The sequence below is a fragment of the Cyanistes caeruleus genome, chromosome 2 (genome assembly GCF_971803275.1).
Source record: "Cyanistes caeruleus chromosome 2, bCyaCae1.hap1.1, whole genome shotgun sequence".
NCBI classification, from domain to species: Eukaryota; Metazoa; Chordata; class Aves; order Passeriformes; family Paridae; genus Cyanistes; species Cyanistes caeruleus.
The window spans coordinates 101,701,724-101,723,687 of record NC_141702.1 but is presented as its reverse complement, the minus strand read 5'-3'; the positions used below and the strand labels follow the sequence as shown (position 1 = coordinate 101,723,687).

General features: G+C 40.3%; 2 protein-coding genes across 15 annotated transcripts in view; both read right to left on the bottom strand.

Moving 5' to 3' along the window:
- Positions 1-1,376: 1,376 nt before the first annotated feature.
- C2H1orf115 (chromosome 2 C1orf115 homolog) lies at positions 1,377-5,589 on the bottom strand. Its single transcript, XM_023922885.2, has 2 exons — positions 5,206-5,589; positions 1,377-2,900 (listed from the first exon to the last, which is right to left on the bottom strand). Exons 1-2 carry the CDS (start codon positions 5,506-5,508, stop codon positions 2,781-2,783), a joined length of 423 nt encoding a protein of 140 aa, XP_023778653.2. The 5' UTR covers positions 5,509-5,589; the 3' UTR covers positions 1,377-2,780.
- A 2,643-nt stretch (positions 5,590-8,232) lies between these two features.
- MARK1 (microtubule affinity regulating kinase 1) overlaps positions 8,233-21,964 on the bottom strand; it is a 57,570-nt gene continuing 43,838 nt past the window's right edge. For 7 of the 14 annotated variants that reach the window (XM_086878787.1, XM_086878786.1, XM_086878794.1 and 4 more), the window contains 6 exons: positions 21,225-21,415; positions 18,539-18,639; positions 16,243-16,401; positions 15,137-15,388; positions 12,397-12,441; positions 8,233-10,323 (listed from right to left, as the gene is read on the bottom strand). In XM_086878787.1, the coding sequence (XP_086734913.1) occupies positions 9,969-10,323; positions 12,397-12,441; positions 15,137-15,388; positions 16,243-16,401; positions 18,539-18,639; positions 21,225-21,415 (1,103 nt within the window). In that variant the 3' untranslated portion in view covers positions 8,233-9,968. Of the gene's footprint in view, positions 10,324-12,396; positions 12,442-15,136; positions 15,392-16,242; positions 16,402-18,538; positions 18,640-21,224; positions 21,416-21,964 lie in introns of all 14 variants that reach the window. The other 7 variants (XM_086878785.1, XM_086878793.1, XM_086878789.1 and 4 more) reach the window with 3 other exon arrangements.

The window sequence follows — 21,964 nt, the reverse complement described above, 5'->3', positions numbered from 1 at the left end:
GCAGTTCTGCTTCAGATGGAGGCTGCCCATTTTGTTGGCTGAGCAGATGACCTGCCAGCCAGTGCCGAGGCGGCCAGGGAACATTTCCTCATCCCTTGTGTCACCGAGATAACATTTAGCAACCGAGCTGCAGGACCTGCCCTGTTCCACCTGTTTGCATGCATAGCTAAGCCAGACCTGGACCAACAGAGATGCTGCCATGACTGACAGGAAGTACAGCCCTCTGCCATCCCCCGAGCTGACAAGTGAACCTCACCCTCTTGATTCAGAGTTTCTAGACACTGCTGCGTGAGCTGGGCTAATGAACAGAGAACCATCAGGACAAGGCTTGGCCTCACAAATTCCCTTCAGAAGCTGAGGAGTGAATCAGGAGAACTGATAAGCAGCACTAATTGGTAACCTCAGTGAGAACTATCAGTTCATTTTGAGGGAGGAAAATGAATCATTAGCTGGTTTATTGCAACAGCACAGGTCACTCGCTTACTTTTTCTTTCTCTCTCCTCTTTCTTTGTTTTTGGTCTATTTTAGAAACATTGGCCAGCCAAAGCTGACTCACCGTATGCCTGAGGCTTTTCTTTTCTCAGGCTCAGGCAGAAGCACCATGTACATGTCATTCAGGTTCTGTATGGATAGCAACCAGGTTATTCCCTTAAAGTTGCACCATGTGAGCGGAGGCTGGATGTCAGCAGACAAAAGTCCACTGAGCTGAGCAGTTCAGGAGCTAAGGTTCATGTTTACCTTTGTGGAAGGTCTGAAGGGCTGGACCCTGTGTGGTGCAATAAGGGAGCAGTCTTACTAGTCAGGGGACACACAGACAAATAGATGGGACACTCACTCCACACAGAAAAAATGAGGACACAAATCTCTCCCTGCACAGCTTTAGGAATTTAGAAAATAGATCTCATGATTTATGCTGTAAGAGCACTGTAAAACATGGAGTGGTGTAACAAAATCAGAAGTTAATCCCAAACTCTGCAGGCTGGTGTGGCGTGTGGGTGTTAGGACAGCCCTGTTCTTACTGCATTATCAGCAGTCCTATGGCATGCTGGTGGGGCAGATAAGAGGGACAGCTCTGTCCTCACAAAAAAAGCTCAAGAGAAACAACAGAAGGCATGAAATCAACAAGCAAAATCCCTTTGTGGTTATTCCTACCCCAGCTTTTGCAACCTTAGGTCCTCTGCAGCCTCATCTCCACACCTTGCTGCTCCTGAGCATTTCCACATGGTCTGGGCTACAATCATCTCCTACCAGGGCACTGAGGCCACAGGCAAAACAACATGGGGAAGTTTACACTGCAGCTTCCCCTCGCTGGCTGGGCTGCAGCTGAGAAACTCCTCCTTTCTGTTCTTACTTACGTGTGTAGGTAAAAACAGACATGGATCTCGTGGTTTTTATTTACAGTCCAGTTAGAAAAGAGCATAACACCCTGCCCCACCCCCCTCCCCCCATCTGATTCATTTGCTACATTTAAAAGAAATACAGTGTGGTTTGCCAAGACATACAAACTTCTTTGTTCAGAAAAGGCAAAGAAAGCAAGTGAACAGCATTTTTTTCCAGTTAAGTCAACTCCTTGATTACAAAAACCCCATCAAAACTAGAAATATATATAATGCAGAGAAAGTGCTAGCAGAGAAGTCATTTATGACTACCACAAAAGACTGACACAAACAAACAAACAAACAAACAAACCCCACAAAATTTTTAAGGTCCATAAACCGCCTTGTTCCTGTGTCATCAATGTATGTTTTATGTCCCTGGAGGTGTGACATGGAAGCTGCTGCATCTGCGCCACTGAGCTGATATTGACATCCTCTGCTTACAGCTTCCAGGTGCAGAAATGAAGATGGAGCTGGCAGATTATTTGGGCCTGTTCTCATATGTCACATTTGCACATTCTTATATCAAATGCTGCATGGATTTTTTTTTTTTTTCTCAGCAATCAATTTCTGTTTCCCCTGGTGAACACCATAGGATTAGGTTTAAAATTCCCCAGCTTCCAGAATCAAGTATATCACATACAAACTTTGTTCTCAGTAAAAGAATATATGCAGATTTCATAGTAACAGAGGAAAAGTTTAAACTGTTAATCACAGTGAGCCTTTAATGCCTCAAGATTACAAATAAACACCTAATTTTCTTTCTGGATTTTTACATCTTTCTTATGATTATTTAAAGGCTCATTATGTCCAGTGTTTGAAATGAACAACCACGATGCAGCAAAGCTCTCCATGTCTCAGGGCGCATTCCATTTATATCCAAGTATAGTTTTAAGTACACTCATATTCCTAACCCTCTCAGTTAGAAAACCACCACCAATAATCAAAATCTCAGAAAACCAAATATTATTTTTTCCTAGTCCTCTGTTATCTGTTTCCTCCACTGCTCTGACAATTCCTCTCACTACCCAAACTCATCTCCACCTTCCCAGCTGCTGTCCCATTCTCTGTTTTCCTTCATGTCTCTCTCCCTCATCTACTTGCTTTTCCATCCATCCTTGGCTTCCTTCCACACAGCACAAAGCTCTAGAAAACCAACTCATGCCCCAAAACAAATTTAAGTTAAGTTAATCAAAGATTATTTTCTCATCCTTACACTTCTTTGACCCAATCTGATTTTACAAAGCACTGGAATTTTTTTCAGAGATGAGCACTCAGTCTTGGAAAGGGCACAGGGGATCAGGGCTGTTGGTCCAAGAGTTTTTTCAGATCCAGGTCTCAAGTTTAATCCTGAGAAAGCAGCAATGGCCTCGTGTCCTCTCCTGTGGGGCACAGGGAGCTGTGCTAGCGGACGAAGGATGCCACATGTGCTGACACTCCAAAGGGAGCAGAATAGGCTGCTGCTAATCCTTGCAGGCCGACCACCAGGTAGTGACAACCCTTCTGCAGAACCTTTCCGACATTCTGGGGAGAGAGATGAGAAAAAGGGATAAAAAAAGACAAGGTGATAGAAAATAACTTCACTTAAAATCATTCTGACAGCCGGTGTCACGGCCCCAGAAAATGAAATTCTCCCACAGCTAACGAGGGCTGGAGAGTGGAAAAACATTTTCCATCTATTTTTATATAGGCATACACACCCACAGGGTATAGTTAAACTGAACGGATGCAGCCTCCACAGGAAGCCAGGCTTTCACATGTGATTCTATTCAAGAATAAAATTAGTTTAAATTCACCCTAGTTTGTAGAAGTACATAATTCCCATATTACAGGTTCTAACTATGTTAGTAATTCCTAGAAGTTCATAAGGATCTAAAACTGGAGCTGAAGAAGAAAGCAGTAATCACTGAAAATATTTCTATGGAAATTTCATTGCTTTTTTGTCAAAATAAGAAAGTTTTGATCCACATCAGTACACATTCAGGAGCTCATCTATGCACTGCACTAGAGGTACACTTGCCATGGATAACTGAAAACCTTAATCTAATTTTAATTTCACTTTTGATAGTTTTTGCTCATGTGGCTGCTCACAACTGGGGAATTAATACAATGTGGTCAGATTTAAAGGAATATCAGAATTAATTATTAGTAACTCTTTATAGTTGTGTGAGACTAGATTAAAATGACTCTTGTGACATGGGAAACATTGAATCTGAGTAAATACTTTTAAATCAGTGAAATCCAGTCAATGTCTATTTTATTCTTATGATTTCTTAAAGCTGGATTACAGAGGTTCTGGCACACAAAAACCATCAGCTGTCATGATGTTACTACACAGTTGAACTTAGCTGGTTTTACTCCTATAGAGACTTACTCAAAAGGAGTTGAGGTGCCAAAATAAAAAGGTGGCTCCAGCCAGGGGTCAGATCCTGAGGATGGAGGAGGAGATTTAGGGACTTCCCTTCCTACATCTGCCCCTGCCTCATTGTATCACATTGGAATATTCTTTCCCCCTTCCTGCCCTTCATTTACCTACCCAGACCTCACCTGTTCTTTCATGAGTTGTTCTTTATGCCAGAGCCAAACTGGCAACCCTTCCCCTTGGGAATGTCATCTGACCAACACAAAAGGGAATACACAGTGCCCAAGAACTGATCTGTGCTCTAAACACCATTAAAAGCACCTTTATGTACCAACAGCATCACCAACAGCAAAGTGATGACCTGTTGCAACCATTCTCACAAAACTGCACCGTACAGGCTTGAGACAGCTTCCTACAGCATAGGACCTGGAAAACACAGCGCTGGAAACTCAAAGAATCAAATTTGTCACAAAATAATTAAATACCCTGTTCGTTACTTTATGAAGCAGTGGGCTTTGAGAGGCAGCTCGGGACAATGCTGACATCTGTAAACTCAATTTCAAAAGTAACTTTGTCAAGCTAATGGCATTTTCTGCACGTCAGACATAGCAAGCATAGCTTTACCAAAACCATGTTTTTTTAAATAGAATGCAGTAGAAAATCATGTCTCATGATGACACCTGTAATCTCAGCAGCTGGAAAGGATTCCTGACAACAGAGAGGTTTCTCCTGTTAACACAGAAACTACTTTTTGCTACAAATATCCAAGACATACCTGAGATGTACTTCAGTGACATGAACAAGAGAAAAACAATAGAATTCTTCCACATGGCAGTTTTGTAACCAAAGGCACCCGTCTTCCGGTGGGAAGAAAACCAAACCACCAGACTGTAGGACTTGTGACTTCCCACACAGGAAAGCAAAAGAACAATTTTGATCCAAAATTGTCGCTACAGATGAAGAACAAGCTGCATTTTTTTTCCCTGTAACTCAGCAGTGATTTCTAAGGGTCACCTTGGCCAAGGAATGTCCTGCAGGGCTGTTTACCGTTTCTTTCGGGCACTTCAGTGGAAGGGAAAAAATGCAGGCCAATTAACTGGAAGTTTTAAGGAATAGTTTTAAAATTATGATGCCGAGGGAAACGCAGAACCAAGCGAGGCAAAGCACCCGTCACATGGATCAGCTTAGTGTCATTTTCACTTCGAATAGACAGATTTTGTGCTCTTTGATCCAGGCGAGGGTCGGTGTCCGCCTCCCCCCCGGCAGCACCGGCTCCTTCCCGGGCAGATCCAGAGCAAGCCCTGACCCCACCTCGGAGCCGGGCGCGGGTTCGGAAGTGCCTGAGGGATAAGGGGCATCCCGGGAGTCCCTCGGAACTGTCGGAGCCAAGGCCCCGCTGCCTTCCCGGCACCGCAGACACCGTGCCGGGGGTCCCCGTACCGAGGGTCCCCGCTCCTGCGCCCTCACCTTTCCGTACTTCTTCAGGCGTTTCCCGTAGGGCCGCTTGCCGGGGGCCCGCGGCGGGCGCAGGGGCTCGTAGGAGCCGGGCAGGACGGCGAAGCGCACCTTCCTGCACCCGGCGCCCTCCTCCTCCTCCTCCTGCTGCTGCTGCTGCTGCTGCAGCACCGCCGGCCGCGGGGCCCCCGCGCTGCCACCGGCCCCCGCCGCCTCCTCCTCCTCGCCGGGCAGGATGGAGACCTGGTCCTCGCCGGGCCCGCGGCGGGAGAACCTGCCCCTCACCTTGGCGCCCAGCCGCGCACCCACGGTCATGGTGCCGCCGGGCGCCGACCCGTCTGCGCCGACCTCGGGCGCTTCCTCCGCCGCTGCGCCACAGGTGTGGCCGGAGGCGGCCGCTGCCCCCTCCCCGGGGCGGGACGGCTGCGGGAAGAGGCGCCTCGGCCCGGGGCAGGCGATGCCCTCGGCTCCGGACCCCGGCCCCGTCACCGCTGTGGTGCGGGCAGTCGGGAGCTGCTGCGGGAGCCCGGGATTGGAGCCCGTCAGCTCAGCGGGGACAGGTGAGCTCTGACGGGGCGGCACAGCCCGCACCGCCCCCGGGCTGCTCGCCAGGGCCGGCGAGAGCCTTGGAAGATCCTCCCGGGGCACCGCACGCTCTGCACCGGCCCACGGCAGCACCGCTCCAGGAGGTCACGCTCTTTCCCCGTCAGCCAAAAAGGCCAAGCTCCTTGGATATCCCTCAGTTATAGGTGTTCCTACTAAAGCCACGGGTGAACAGCCTCTTCTGCCTCCTGGGCTGCACTCAGCTACCCCTGGCAAAGGGGCAAGTGGAGGAATTTCTCAGTGGCTTTTGCCCAGATACCGGGGAGGCTGTGACAGCCCCACCTCGGCTGCAGTGTAGCAGCTGCCTCTCCTAAGCAGTGTTCCTCAGCTGGGGTACATCAAGAAATGCAAAACTGTACAGAGAGGATAGATGCAATTTATTAAACCAGTTGGTGTATTTATCAACATTTGATATGCCTATGAATGCTTTGGTCAAGCAGATGCAACATGGGGACAGACTAATCCTTTCTCCTGGATTCTTCCTACTGAGAAACAAAGCCTTGAACCTGCATCTCCCCAAGCTGTGTGTGTAACTTTTGGAAAGTAAATCCTGCACTTCACATTCTTATCTGCCCCAAGGATGGTGATTCACCACCTCTACAGCTCCAGAGAGCTCTGTAAAGAACAGTGGGGCCACATCCCTGGATGGTGGAAGTCTCCAGACTGTCACTACAGGAGAAGTGCTCTATCCCATAAATGAGAAGCTCTGAGGTAGGTAGTTTTTCCCTATCATCCCAAGAGAGACAGGCCTTTCTCCACAGACTTGGTTTGTACCTCACAAGTTTGTTTTCCAGAATTCAACTATCAGAATACATCTCTCAGCTGAGATTTAGTGTCTCCATTTGCAAGACGGAAGGGGAATCACATGTTCTGACATGAACAGGTCCAAGGTACCCCAAGGTGTATGACACCAGATACCAAAACCTCACGTCTCAACAGCTCAAGGAATTTTAGCACCACCCATTACCATATGGCATACTGACCCCACTTGGTTCCCCAGCACTGTTATTCGTTCAGTGGACCAGGAGTGACTATTTTATTTTCACTGATTTATATACATTTTAATGATTTTAAACTGGACTGTGTGAAAAGGGATGCATTAGTTTTGGAAATGCTGGTATACCCCAAAGAAAGAAATAATGCAAAAAAACCACCCCAACTCAGACAAGCCAAACCATGCAGTAACCCCACTGCTCAGCCTCCACCCGTCCCAAACATCCCCTAGAGATGCTGCCAACAAATTACAGTTGAATTAATGAGGCCTCTGAAGATTTGAGGCATCTCTCTTCCCAGCCTGGAGCTGGGAAACATGATGTGGTATTTAAAAAACTCTTGCATATTTCTGAAGTTAAAGCCATGCTGATAAAATGCCACACCAGTCCCCTCCCACACGGAAGTTGGGAGCATTTGGATCCGAAACGCAGCTTATTCCTCTTGCCTAAGAAGTAACTGAGACATAAGAGGTCCAGCACAAGTCAGCTGTTGAGGGTGCCCAGAACCAGGCACTGGGTCATCTCACTGATCCCGGACTAAGGCTCTGCTTGCCAATAAAACCAGAGCCCTTTTTCAGAACTGCTTTCTCTGATCTTCCCATCTTACTCCTGCTGGGGCAGCAGATTTGGAAAGCCAAGTGCTGTGTGCACCTACACCTTTTGCACTCAGACTGTGTCCCTGGGGAAGCTCCAGGTTTATTTGCTATGGAGAGCATGAGGTCGGTCACAGCTCATCTTCCAGCAAGGCAAAAGGAGGGCACAGAGGTCAGGAATCAGGCCAATTTCACACTGCTGGCAGCCACTGGACAGAACACCATTTGCAGGCTGCCCTGATACATAAACTTTGAATTGACAGTGCCATGTTTCATGGGTAAGCTGAATGAAAATTTGTCAGCTCTGTCCTCTGGAAAAGCTGTGTGTGTTTTGCTAAATCTCCGTTTATATGGAGCGGTGAAAACCAGCGGCAATCTAGGGCAAAGTTAGCCATGGAAAAACAGCGCCTGTAAAGCAGGAGGCTCTCCTAAGTACTTAATCTACTGTCTCACAGCATGACCTATATTTTTTCCACTGAACCTTCTGAAAAGGCAAAGGGTTTTCTTTCATGACCAAGTTCATACATGACCTTAGATTAGCATCACAGTTATATTCCAGTTGTGTATTTTTAAGAACAATTGAGTATTTATGGACATTTATGGGCAAATTGAGCAGACGCACAACACCCTCCTCCCCAGACTGATTTTTTGTGAATTCCTGTAAAATCTCCTGGACATCCATTTCTAAGCAATGCTAAACCACTGATAGTTTCTGAACAGTGCAAGAGCACTGAACCCATACCATGCTAATCCTGAATTCACACCATGCTGAAGGTGGAGCCTGTGCACCTTTAAACTCTTTTACTACCTGCAGCAATGACTGTGCTTTTATAAAGGGCAAACAACAAGTATTTTAGTATGAGAACTGTTCAAGTAAGTTTTAATAGAGTGCACCAGTGAATCAAGATGACTTGCATCAGATTTGGTTCAATGAACATCAGATAAAAAAAAGAAAAGGGGCTACAGTTCTTTCTTTCCAAACACCACCCTTTTTCTAAGGCAACAATACACGTCCATTTCCGAACATAACTGTTACATAGGAAAGCTACATCACAGTACAGTATGTAAAGTCCATCTCGGTCAAGAAGCCATTAGAGAATGGCACATTTACTACACTTACAGCTTTCTAACTTAGGGTTACAGAGTTTACCACAGCTTTTTTTTTCATTTTTATTTTTTAAAGTGACAATTCCTTAATGAACTTTCTATTCTTCACAAGAGTGTGCAGATGGGGCCCATATGTTGATATTACAGTAATTACGACATTAAATAACATTGCACAACCAACCTCTATGGTTAATTCAGTACAAAAGAACAAGTATTAAAATGTACCAGTACTAGTGGTTTTACATAGTTTATAATCATTAATTATGAAGGAAAAAAAATGTGGGGCTGTTTTTTTTCTTTTCTGTAGGCAAGTGCCTAATTACAAAGCTGCACATTACAGGCATAATGATGTGGAATAAATACAAGAAATCTGGTAAAATATTAAACACAAACAGGTTACATGGGAACAAACTGTACAACCACAAAAGCATAAATCAACAATTTATCATTATAAACAATGTATGTTTAGCTGTAAAATATTACGTGGAATTGCATGTACTCTTTGGGGGCACATGTTCCAAAAGCCAAGCTAATTCCTGAGGTGGTATTATTAACTTACACAATTGGTCAACACTTCAGATTATCTTGTGCTATTAAACAGTCCCAATGTTAATAGATTTCCATAAAATGGAATTTGTAGTATTCTGAAGGCAGCAAATAAGTGATATTTTACACCAAGATATTCAAATGAAATAATTCTGGTTCTCCGTTTTGGTGCTACATTTGTTAATGGGCCGTGGGAATAAGCACTGGAATTTGCAGACAGAAATCACTTATGCCTGGTTTCTGTTCCCCCACAGCTCTGAGCTGGCCAAAGGCAGAACAAAGTTTCTAAACTGTAAGTGCCAACACTGTAAACATATTTGTCTCTTTTTTTTTCAACTAAACACTGTCCAATAACAAGGATAAGAGCCAAAGATAAGCAGGAACAGTCTCATGTAGAACAAAAGCCAATTACTCATCGACTTTTGGTTCAACTCATGAACAATTTTTAAATAATTAAAAATGGTCATGCTACAGTTGTGAAAACTAGTTTGTGCATTTGACTCAGGACAAGTTTTTTAAAAAACGCATGGTAGAGGTAAGACTTATAAAACCCACCAAAAATGTAAATGATAGGGAAGAACTTTTCCAACTCAAAGCATCAAACATACATTTCTGTGCAGAAATCTAGACAACTATACAAGATCTGAATTTAAGCAGTCATCTTTTTATTATACAACTCTATGAACATAAAATGAACAGAATGCTCTATATACTTACCTGTACATGTGAACATAACTTCTTTAGCTACAGTTATTTAATATAGGTCATACTGGATTTAACTTTACAATTCTGAATAACTATGTATAACCTTATTGCAGTAAGGGCAATTTCTACATGGGGAGTTTCACAGGCCAATCACATTAGGCGAAACCAGTACATTCAAAGTGTAGATCATGTATGAATCTTCCCTGATCCCAAAGAATTTAGGTTCTCTTTACAGCTTAAGCTCATTTGCTATCTTGGATGCAATGTTCTTAAATGCGATAGAAGTCCCAGATATTCTCTTGAACCGAACTCCATTGAGCGACAATCGTGGCAGTTTGCAGACTTCCATCTCCCACTGAACAAGGCTGTCTTGTCGTGCATCACCGTGGACACAGAAAAGCAAAAACCTCTCTTTTTGTTCGTAATCACAGTTATTGGCATCTAACACTTTCCGAATCTCTCTCATCATATCATTCGGGTCCATAGAACTCGTGGTCTTCATACTCCACGTGAAGCGCAAGGAGCGTGGCTTTGAATCTTTGCTATCCTCCTTCTCTCTGTCTTTAGGCTCCCCAGAAACACTCCTGGAACAAGTGACACACAGCAAAGTCAAAACCAGAGCAGTGCAGCCGAGAGAGAGAAGAGAAATACAGCTCTTGAACAGGGGTTTCTAAACTGCCATTGAGATGCCACGAGTCATGGGCAAGCTAATTCAGGGATTGGGATGGGCTCTGCTGGAACAGCCTTGCCCCACGTGCTGCACATGTGTGCTCAGCACGGCGCTGTGCCACAGTAGTGGCACACAGCAAAGCAAGTTTGGAAACCCCTGCTCTACAATGTTCTAATGACAACATGTGCAATGGGAACTGCAGCAGACACACGTTACTCCATACTGCTCCAAAGAAAGTGGAATCTATGTAAAAGCATGACTGAACTTCTGCTGATTTCATGATCTGGAGCATGCCATACACCAACAAAACTGAAGTTGAGGGACACAGTCCTGAAGCAGAAATCATACTGTAAAAGCAGCAGAGGAAGAAATCCCACCCTGCAACTCACAAGTCTTTAGTTAATTCCCTCCCCTCTTTTCTGCCTTCCCCCCCTTTTGTATTTATTTAATTTTTGACCTCTCTCTGTGCCAAAAGACCTTATAATACTGTGTTTTATTTTAACATACAATGATACTGATGAGGCAGAATTTTGGACTGTAATTTGGCTGTGAACAGCCTATTGGTCATTTGAGTACAGAGCCAGCAGCTTTTACAAGTAAGAAACAGCGACATGTGTTTTACAAATACAGACACAAACTATTTTATTTGATAAAGGACAAAATTGCAAGGGAGCAATTTCCAATTAATGCTCTTAGTCTGATGCTCCATTATCAAATAGATTACTTGTTCCATTGCAGAAAACATTTTGAGAACCAGCACTAATTGCTTTAAAGTAATTCCACAGTCGGCTGTATCTGCTCTTGCCCCAGGTACTCCTGATGCTGATGCCTCCACATCCAGCACTGGGGAAAGGTGCTGCTCTCATTTCGAGTCTATAAACTGTCATTATTATTATTCAGAGAGGAGTCAAAACAAGCACTTTTAATTCAACTTTGTGTGACCCCCAGAGAACCGCATTGATATTAAGGGATGGAGCAGGGATAAGATCTCAAATGACTTTTTTAGCCCAAAACAGACACTGCAGGATGACAAAAAGCAGAGAAAGCTAAAGAATGGAAGCAAGAGCTGAAAGCAACTTTACACTTCATTTGAACACTCATTCTCTTTTCCCTTTCTACATCCAAGAATTTCACAGCTAAGACTCTTGAATTGAAAAGGGCTAACTTAGATAAATGCATTGTGTATTATATACAGTGTAAGAATGTGCTGTTATTTTTTTTTAAATAGAGGCTGTTTTGAAAACTAAATCAATACTTTCTGTAAGTGACTGGTTTAGAATGAATGCAAACTACAATGCCTGTTCATTAGAGAGCAGAAAAATAAAGAGGTATGCACTGTGCTTAAGCACACCAAAAGCTGAAACATGGCAAAAGAGCAGATATACTGGAAAATGAGCATATGAAAGAATGTTTTATTGCTAACAAAGCATATATAGATTTGTGTACAGTGGTTGCCACAGAAATTCAATATTTGGCAGTCACTACCCCTTTTGTCTGAATGTCACTTGCTTTGTTTCTCAGAACAAGTGACATTCATTTCTCAGGGACTATAAGGTGTTTACTTATGGCAAGCAGCAGCTTTAGTAATGAGCACAGTATGTAACTATAGTAAAAATTTAATAGATACATATATACACACAGACACACGAAGTATTTACACTGTCCACTGAAACCAAAAGTAAACACCATTAAATATTTGTAAAGTCAAAACATGATTTTAAGTGCCTAAAGGATTGGTTAACTCCTACAGGGGGCTTTATTATTCAAAGGAATATGCTTACATAAAGTTTTGTATTAAATACTTCGCAAGAAAGCAGAAATGAGGGATATAAAGGACCTTGCCAAGACCCCCTCCCCCCAAACAGAAAACATTTTTGAAATACAGAATACTTAACCACTATTCTCTTTTACATTTTGATTTAAAAGGCTTTAAGAAATCACTTGATTCAAAAGACCTAGGAGCGAAGTATTAATAGTGACTCCTCACCTTGAGGTGTCAGTTCTGCCACTGGCTTCGCCTTCACTTGGATCCCTCAAAACAAAGTTAAGGTTGAGATTCAATGATAAAGGTGAAAAATAAAAGTTAAGAAAACCTACACCTAGAACAATGTTAAATAGCTACCGATGAAAAAAAATCAGTATAAATAATGTCAAGCCTAATACTGTTTAATATAATTTTTTCACAGCCGTAATTTTAGTTTCCCTTTATGACACCTTAATTTTTTCCAGCTCTGACGTGTAATTGTTTAATTTTTTTCCCCAACTGATGGTAAAATTAACAAGTTCTTCTGAACCTACTGCAGACAGAGCAATGGCCACATGTAATTCCAGCAAGCACAGAGGAGCAGTTGGTCAAGGTGGTCCAGGGGAGCTCCACTCTGCGCCCTTGTGGGTCAGGCCTTTGTGTATTCCTGAAAGCACTTTGAGACATGCCCATGCTTAAGCACACTCAAGCAATTAACAGTAAGATGTGCCTAAGAGTTTGTGAGACCAAATGCTTGAAGCCCAGCTCAGGAAGGTTACTTCAACATCTGCTTCACTTTTAAGCAAATCAGCTGTTACACTGACTTCAGTGAGATTGAATGTATCTTTAACTTGTTGCATTAGAGCTGTGCTTTGCAAAGAACTGGTTTATATTATGTCTTTTTAGCATGAAGTAACTTGAAATATATCCCCAGATTGTGTAAGCCACCTAGGGATGTTCCTAGTGCTGCTGTACCAGTATTTAGCACCCAATTTCAATTACCTGATTAATGGAATACCTTCAAAACACAAATACTTTAGTAACTAACACCAGGGAAGTATCATTTGACATCAACCATTGATTCAAAACACTTCAATACCCTATTCACTAAGCATTCTAATTATGCATTTATTTTATATACTTACCAAAAGAGGCATTTACCCTTATCAAAAGTTAGTAAAAAAAGTCTTTCATGACACCTTCTAGTCAAAGTGTACTTTAAACCATTATTTCCTGAACAGTACAGAAGTTCAAAGTTATGTGATCCAGCTCAAAGAACAGCAAAAAAATAATCCCCTGGACCTCCACCCACGTTATCCCAGATATTAAGTCTTAAACAACCCATATGTAAAAAAAAACCCCAAAAAACAGAACACCCCACCATCGTAACAAAACAAACACACCCTACAGGGCTGACAAAATATACTTTTAACATTATAAAACATACTAGGAAATTGTAAAAAATCTTCTATAATAAAGGATAAATTTAAAATACATAAATTTAGGATATCTTAATTCTAAACACATAGTCTAAAATATTATTTTAATATTTTAAGATAATGAAAATATTATTTCTTCGATCTAACTCTTATAAACAAAGTCAAGATACCATTCCTTGTAAAAAACAAGGAGCCATTGCACAAAAAAGCAGCCTGTACTCTTGAAATTGACTAGTTACTCAACAGAAAGTATCTTTCTTCCCATTTACAAATCTACACAGTTTACTAGCTTTGCTGTAATACTTTTTTTCTCTTTAAAATCAGAGAATAATTATTTCCTTACAACTATATAAGTGCTGGAGATAACAATAATGGAGGATTACAGTCCTGTATGTTCAGGTTTCTGGAAAAAGAAAATAATTCATACACTTCTTCGGTTTTAGGTCTTCAAAGGGGGTATTACTTAGACACATACTGATGCAGTATCAGCTCACCAGGTGAGATCAATTTTGTGAGGAACATTACTGCATTTCCAGCTTTCTTCTCTTCCCTTTTAAGTATCACCTTATGTAATTCATGATATTTGACTTACAAATTTGCAACTAGGAGCTTAACCTAACTTTCAGTTTATCTTTTTTTCCCTGCACACAAATGGTAGAAATTCAGTGCGCAACAGCCTGATTCAGCAAAGCAAAGAGAAATTTCCAGGATGCAATTATGGGGTAAAACTGAGAAGAATGCATTATGGACACATCCATAAACAGGCTTGGGAATTAACAGATAAATCACTGGTAGAAAGAGACAAACTGAACATTAAGTCCCCTTTTGTGAAAGCTCTTGTGACTGCTAAGTCTACAGTCACTTGATCTTGAACAGTGTACTTGAAAACCTTTCTCAGCATCTTTTCTCACAGGATTATTACTGATAGCATCATCACAGGAATGAATGCAGATCCAGGGTTTTCTTCTTTCAGAAACCTGAACTTACAATTTGAAGAAGCTGGTGACATAATAAAACAGGCTGTATGATACTGAAATACTATTATTTCCACACTTCCAGACTTCTGCCTGCTTCTAACTTCTCATTTATTCACAGATTTTAGAATTACCTGAAATAACTTGTGAATACCTATTATTTTTAAGTACAGCAATAAAATGAGTGTAAATATAGCCCTTGCAACTGCATTCAATTAAAAAAGTAAAATATTGTTAACGTTAAATAATGACTCATTTTGAAGTCACTCTTTTCAGCATTTTAATGAATTTGATTTTATTTTAATTGTATCACAGCTAGGAAACAGGAGGAAAAGACACTTTCGAGCTGTGTTCTCTTGCTCCTTGAAGATAAGGAAGCAGAATAGTTGGTCAAACAATGGTTACAATAAATACACAGAAGTGAAACAAGGCAGATTCTGGAAGGAACACACAACCCAAGCAGCGTTCTAACTAAATTTATATTTACTTCAGATAGACTTCACAATTAAAGTCCCAGTCACAGGCTGGGCTTTTCTAATTCTGTTTTCTCTTGAAACTCGAGGTACCAACCTGCGAACAAACTTGGAGGTGATCTTGCTGATGATGCCTGTGGACGTCCCTCTCCTGGCGTGTGCGAACGCCCCGGTCTCGTGGGAGGGCGAGGCGGGCGGGCCGTTGTAGGTGGCGTTGCGCCGCTCCCGCAGCTGCTCCCCGTGGAAAGTGCTGCGGCTGGAGCTGCCCCGGGGAAAGCGGGTCCGGTCTGGAGTGGTGGTGCTAATGCTATGAGCAGATGGGGAGGCAGCAGGCACTCTTTGAGTTGCACTGCTGGGAAAACAGAAGCATAAATAACGAGAAAGACCGGGCTAAAAGCCCTCCTACATGACAACTGCTTCTGAAAAGAGGGGAAAGAAACCCTGCTCTTGATTCTTTTTAAAAACTGAATGTACCACTGATTTGCTTTTAGTATTCATACTCTTTGATTTTACAATGAAAATACCTCTTGATTATTTCTATCTCAATGATGCATTAATTTTAAATTTATCTCTAGAGCTGTTAAAAAAAGTATACACAGATAATAGGGCAAAAGGGAAAAAGGTAGAAAAGTCTGTAGTGAGATCTGAAAGTGTTCCCAGCTCTTTTCTGGAAAAATATGTTCATTAACACTTTTACCCTTACTAACACATTACCCTTAACATAAGCCCTCCCAAAAAACTTAATGGATATTTCTTAAGTCATAACCTGACAGAAATAAGTGTATAAAGCTATTCAGACAGTTAATAGTAAGAAGAACTATACCATGGTGCTTCTAGACACCAATAAGCTTAGCAACCTACAGATCAGAGAGGTTAACATTCCAGTATTTAATTTCAATGTATGGTGGCCTGTGTTGTACAGTCCCATCTAAACTAGTTAAATTTTTAACTACTTAAGTTTTCTAGAAGTTTCTAGAAGGAGGTAGCCATAGAACTTCTTTAACTGTATGTAAACGAGTGCCATGAACAAAATCAGGTTTAAATCATCTGTAATACCCACAACACTCGAGTAAGCTACTGTTTAAAACCAGAATGCAATGTGGCAGTTTTGACTGGATTACAAACACTTTGAGGTCTGTCACAATCTGAACAAGAGCATTTCTGAAGTGCACAGCAATAAAGAAACACCCATCAATCTGTTACCTTGGTCGGTAAGCTTCAGTACCATCTTTGATGGTTGGCAGTGTGACTTTGATAGGGTGACCAGAGGCAGACATAGACTTTTGATGCCGAGGGCGTGTGGAGACAGAGGCCACTGCAGAGCCTGCAGAGGATGTGCTGCTTGCAGACATTTCCGTCAGGCTTTTCCATGGTAGCAAGGCAGCAGGGATGGACAAATGACAAGAGAAAAGAAAGTGTAGTGTAAAACCTCTTATAAAAAAGAAATAACTAATTTCTTATTTTAAAAGAACTCAGCAGTGCTGCTTAATTAAATAGAAGACTGAGTGACCAGGCTGCCTTAGTCAGCTACAGAATACAGAATCCTAAGAAAATTTTGTTCATCCATAAATGAATTCTCCATATATGTTAAGTTAGGCCTTTTCATTCCTGCCAAGATTAAAGCTTACACACAAGTTATTCAAAGTAATAAAGAAAGACTACAATGAATACAAGGACAAAAAAGTACTGAAAAAGAAATTCCCAAAGACTTAAATAGATTTATTAAATAGACTCTCCATTCATGAATACCCTTACTTGTAGTTAAAACAAACAACTAGAATGAAGCATTTAGAACTGCTGTCATATTACCACTTAGAAGTCACTTGTTTTTAAAGGACCAATTTGTCCTCCTCTGGACAGTGTCCTCCAGACATTGCTAGGTTGAGTCAACCCTTTCAAAGTACATTTTCTTCTATCCGTACTTTTATTTCTCCTTCCTTAAGTGGCAAGAAAGATGAAAGTAGTGACAAAACTATTGTGCCATTAATTTTTAAAACAAAAGTCAAATGAATTAAGGCAAAATACAGCTTTGCCTCTACAAGGGTAAGTGAAATTGCATTAATAATGTATTAGCAATTGGAGTCCCACAGCTAAATAATATCTGTAGCAAAGAGGTAAAGACATCAGATGAATAAGTCGATGACAAGACATTCAGCTGCACCAAATCCAAATTTAACAGCAACACAACATCTTGTAAGAAAAGCAAATAATTGAACTCAAAAGAAAATTCTTCCTAATTTTTCAGAATATGCTCAAAGAACTGAGCACAATAATTACTGCACTCATGAAAGGAACAGGGATTAAGAATCTTTCAATACTGTAGAAAAAATCAACTTTAAAATTAAAAACTTCAAAAAAATCCCTTTTCCTTGCAGTATTTTATGTATTAAATCTCTTGAAAGAAAAATATCTTTGTCAGATCAGAAAAAATATTGTAATATGTGTATTATAACCCTCTATCTAAAAAAATCTGATATCTGCTTTTTTACAATAAAAGGATTGTTACTATCTTTGTTCAAATATTTGAAACTATATGCAAAAATTTGGGAAAACACTTTTGAAAGCACCCATCTAATAATTTGAAATTAAAATGCTTTAAGGAAGTACATTAAAAAGCAGAAAACTAATTTTAAGTGTTTAATTAAATAGCTGTCTTTTATGTGTTCCACAGCTCATCATTTTACTGTAAATGAACAGCCCTGCACTTCTCTTCTTTCTAAAATTTTATGCATCATTAAAAAATGCAAACACTAGGACAGAAAACAAAAGAAAACTAGTTTACAAGATTATGCTATCTTGTGCTGTGATTTTTTTTTCATTCATTTCACAGTAACTGCTGTATTTGAATAGCTTGAAAAGCATCACAGTAAGAGCTGTTATTTGAATCTAAATTAAAAAAAAAAAAAAATCCGGTTTTTATTACTCTCCATTCAAGCCAGTACTTTATTTTTCAGTCAAGTATAGGGATTAAATAACACCAGGGATGAACAAAAGATTTTTAAAAACACTAACTGGCAGTGTTAAATACAATACTACTTTACAAAACATACTAAACTTCATTGTCATCGCACAAATAGACACCAACTGGTTAACATCACTATGAAAACACTATTTAGGCCAAAAATGTATATTGAAAACAGTTTAAAAAATTTAACCATTTCAGCTCTTTGAGTGGTTAGGCTACACTGCCAGAGTAATCCATCTGAAGCTCTCCATAGCACAACTGCCCACTTAGCAATTAGTTGTTAGCACAGTTACTTCATCCTGTGTTGGAAGACAACCCTCAGTAATCAATGTGATCCCATGAAAAGAAGCAAATGCCAACTGACACATTTAGCTTCAAAAATTGATCAAAAAGAAGCAGCAGTGGAAGATGAAAACATACACTTGGACTTTATGTATTTCATACCGTGATTCAAAATGGTATTTTGCAAAACCTGCTTCTTCTGTGCCTCAGTTCTTGTACCCAAACTAATAAACAAAGGAAGTTGAACAATACCTGTTGTCCTTCCCATTCTGTATTGCAGAATAGCGATCTGAAGAACGTTCACAAACGTAAGTGTTCCTTCTTGTCATTCCACTACCAGAAAACACATTATTCTAGAAGAGAATCAAGACTAAATTAAATACTTTCTACTGTATATCATGTTGTACAAAAATCTAAGCACTGGAATAAGCAAATCAAAACAGCGTTTCAGCCACTTATGTATATTGTTAATGCTTTCAAATGTACTAAGTCAATCTGTCAACACAAATCATTTCTATCATCAGCTGTTTTTTCCAATAGCTCATTCACCATCTCATTACTGCACCATTGAGAATACACTGAGAGAACACAAGGAAGTTTAATTTTGCTGACACACGCTTTACTAAGTATTATTATGCAATTCCCACATACTGTGTTCCTGTATTTATCTGTCCCTGAGATCAAACAAACCAGGATCCCAGAGAACACACCTATGGCTGGCTAAAAGGCTTTCCTGCACAGCATAATTTTCCAACAACGGCTCCAGTTTGTTGCCCCTGTCAAAAGGGCTTTCAAGAGCAAAATGGAAATACTGTCAATCTATGTCAGTAAACCCAGAAACTGTGATGCAGTAATATGGCAAATACATCTCGATGCAAAACCGCTGATGGTATTTCTTTCTGTTATTAATTTCAGTTTGGATAAACTTCATAAAATAAGTGCATAGTCTCCATCCCTACAAAGCACAGGTTAGCTGCTGAAGGCTTAGCTTTAATACAGAACATATAATTCTCACTTTGTAATACACTACATACTGAATTTGGGGTGGGAGAGGTTGCACTGTGCTAACATTACACATAACATTCTGATGCCTGCTGGCAAAAGATTTCAAATACCCTAGACTCAGCTACTACAGGACATCATGAACTCTGCAAGATTTACTATGATTAGGTCTTCCTCATCTACAGTTTTTCAGCATTAATATGACCCCACAGAGACCACTTAATAAACTGCTTTAAGACCAAATTGTAAGGAAGATTAACAACTGCAATAATAGCTTCTGAAATTAAACTCTCCCGAGTTACAGGACTGAAAGTGATAAATACGTTTTCAAGAAATTCTGCCTTTCTGAACATCATGTTACCTCCAAAGTTACACAAAAATATTTTTAAATGATCCACATTAAATTAGCTTTTTTCACTTTAAATGTTTGAGTTTTAAACAAAAATATTCATTATCAGTCTAAGATGCTCAACCTTGACCTACTGTAATATCAGACACCAATAATCCCTAATCATGCTCATCACAAAGCCCTTCAAAGTCCCTAAAATAGTCACAGAGCTAAAAATGCACAAATATTGAAGTTGCCATTAGCCAGTAAATCAATTTCTCATTCTTCATAGCCAAGATACTCCATTTAATTAGTTCTCACAAAGCAGAGAAATGCTTGTGACATATCAGCTTGTACCACACATGACTTTAATCAGCTTTGGGGCAATATAGTTTTGAGAAAGCTCAGATAGGAAATCTAATCTTAGCAAGACTCAAAGTTCCTGAATGCAATCCACACAGCCATAATTTCAAAGACTTTTGAGGGCGTGGGGAGACAACAACCCTATTTAAAATTAAAAGAAAATAAAGCATGTGTAGATGCATTGCAGACACAGCCTGCAGTACACTAGGAGTTAAATGAGCTTCAGCATTTATTTTACTTTCAGAAAATTCTAAAAGAAATGCACATCATCTTTCCAGAATATCCAAGATGGGAGCATGTAGAATCCCAAAGGATAATGAGAATTCTTGCTGCCAGTCTACTGTACTAAAAGATGGCAAGAGTTTTTGTATTTAACAGACAACATCTTCTAAATAGCACAAAGTATACTTGAATCTTAAATAATGATTCATGCACACTTTTTTCTCCCACATGAGCTCTTGCTCCTAAGTAGCTGTTTAAACATAATGCACTATTTTTTCACTGTGAATCCTAAATTCCAATCCTACTGCACAGGAATTACCAAAAGGCAAAGTAGATGCTTTCACATTAGAAGAGAGACTCTCCGATTTGGAACAGAGGTGTTTGAGGCAGTAATATGGTAACAGTGTATACAGAACTATGAATATCACAACAGAAACATTAAGAAATTCTTAATCTGGTAGTCCAGTTCCTTAATACAACAATCAGGTTGTAAATCATATCAGCAGGTATATGTATCACGGAACTGCAAATGGAACTCCATTTCCAAAATGGAGTGAGAATGAAGTGGTTTCAGAGAACCAAACAGCCAAATTTACAGAGAAAGTTCATGAGAGATATTATGTAGGATTAATCAAATGAAATCTCTGAATCAAAAATCCCTTAAGTTCCTTGTAGATAGAGAAGCATTAGAAACCAGATAAAGGGCACTCCATACTGGCTCCATTCTTATGTTCTTTCCTTAAATATCCGGTATTTTTCTTAACAGAAACTGAAGTTTGCCCAAGTGCAGACATTCTCATGTTTACTGTTATGTCAGTGTTAGAAAAAGTAAAGTTGTGGGGGAAGGGAAAGGTTTATTTTAAAAGGCATCTACTGTAGCCTATTTCTGTCTGCCAGGAAAAGTTACCAGAAATAGACTTAGTGGTTATTCAGTACCCATTATGTCTATAGTAATCTTGTGCTGCACATTTTGCTTAAATAGGGAAAAACAAATGTAACAAGCTGAAAGCACACCCAACTCACACTGGTAACTGCACTTGACTTCTTTCTTTCTGGACCCACAAGTGGACTCGCCATCTCTCCTTTGGATCCCACTGTAGTGCTGCCGAGTTTGCGTGAGACATCCTTGTCCCACTCTTCTTTCTGTTCACTTTCCACACTGTTTGCCTGAGACCTTTTTGTGTATGACACAGCAGGAGGAATCGAGGGGCCAACTGCCAAATAAAAATAGAATTAATAAAGAACTAAAAATAATCACTGCATTTTTCTTGGCCAAAGTAGTCTAAATATAATTCCCTGAGTCCAAAAAAAGCATTTCAACAACTCTGACGGCAAACTCAGCACACAGACCAGCCTACTAAATCGAGCTGTGACAGCCTGTGCTCTTTTTACCCACTCTCTCTTCACCACCAATTTGCAGTTCAGAATTACTTCCCATTTCACATCAATATGTAAAACCTAGAAGAGTATTTTAGTTCTCACTGTAAATCCATGCACTTTGTACAATATTATGAAAAAAGGAATTAAATTATATTTTTCAAAAATTTTTTTTAGTATTTTTTGCTGTATACCTTTCCCTCTAAATACTATAAAGATTATTTTACCCTGAAAACCCTAGACCTACTTTATTTACAAGCATGTTTATACTTAGAAAATATCACAATTCTTTTCCCCTCATCCTTCTCTTAAATGGTTTGGGAAAACTCCTCCATCAGTAGACTTTTACATTCCTTTGAAATAAAATCACATGAGCTAACAAAATA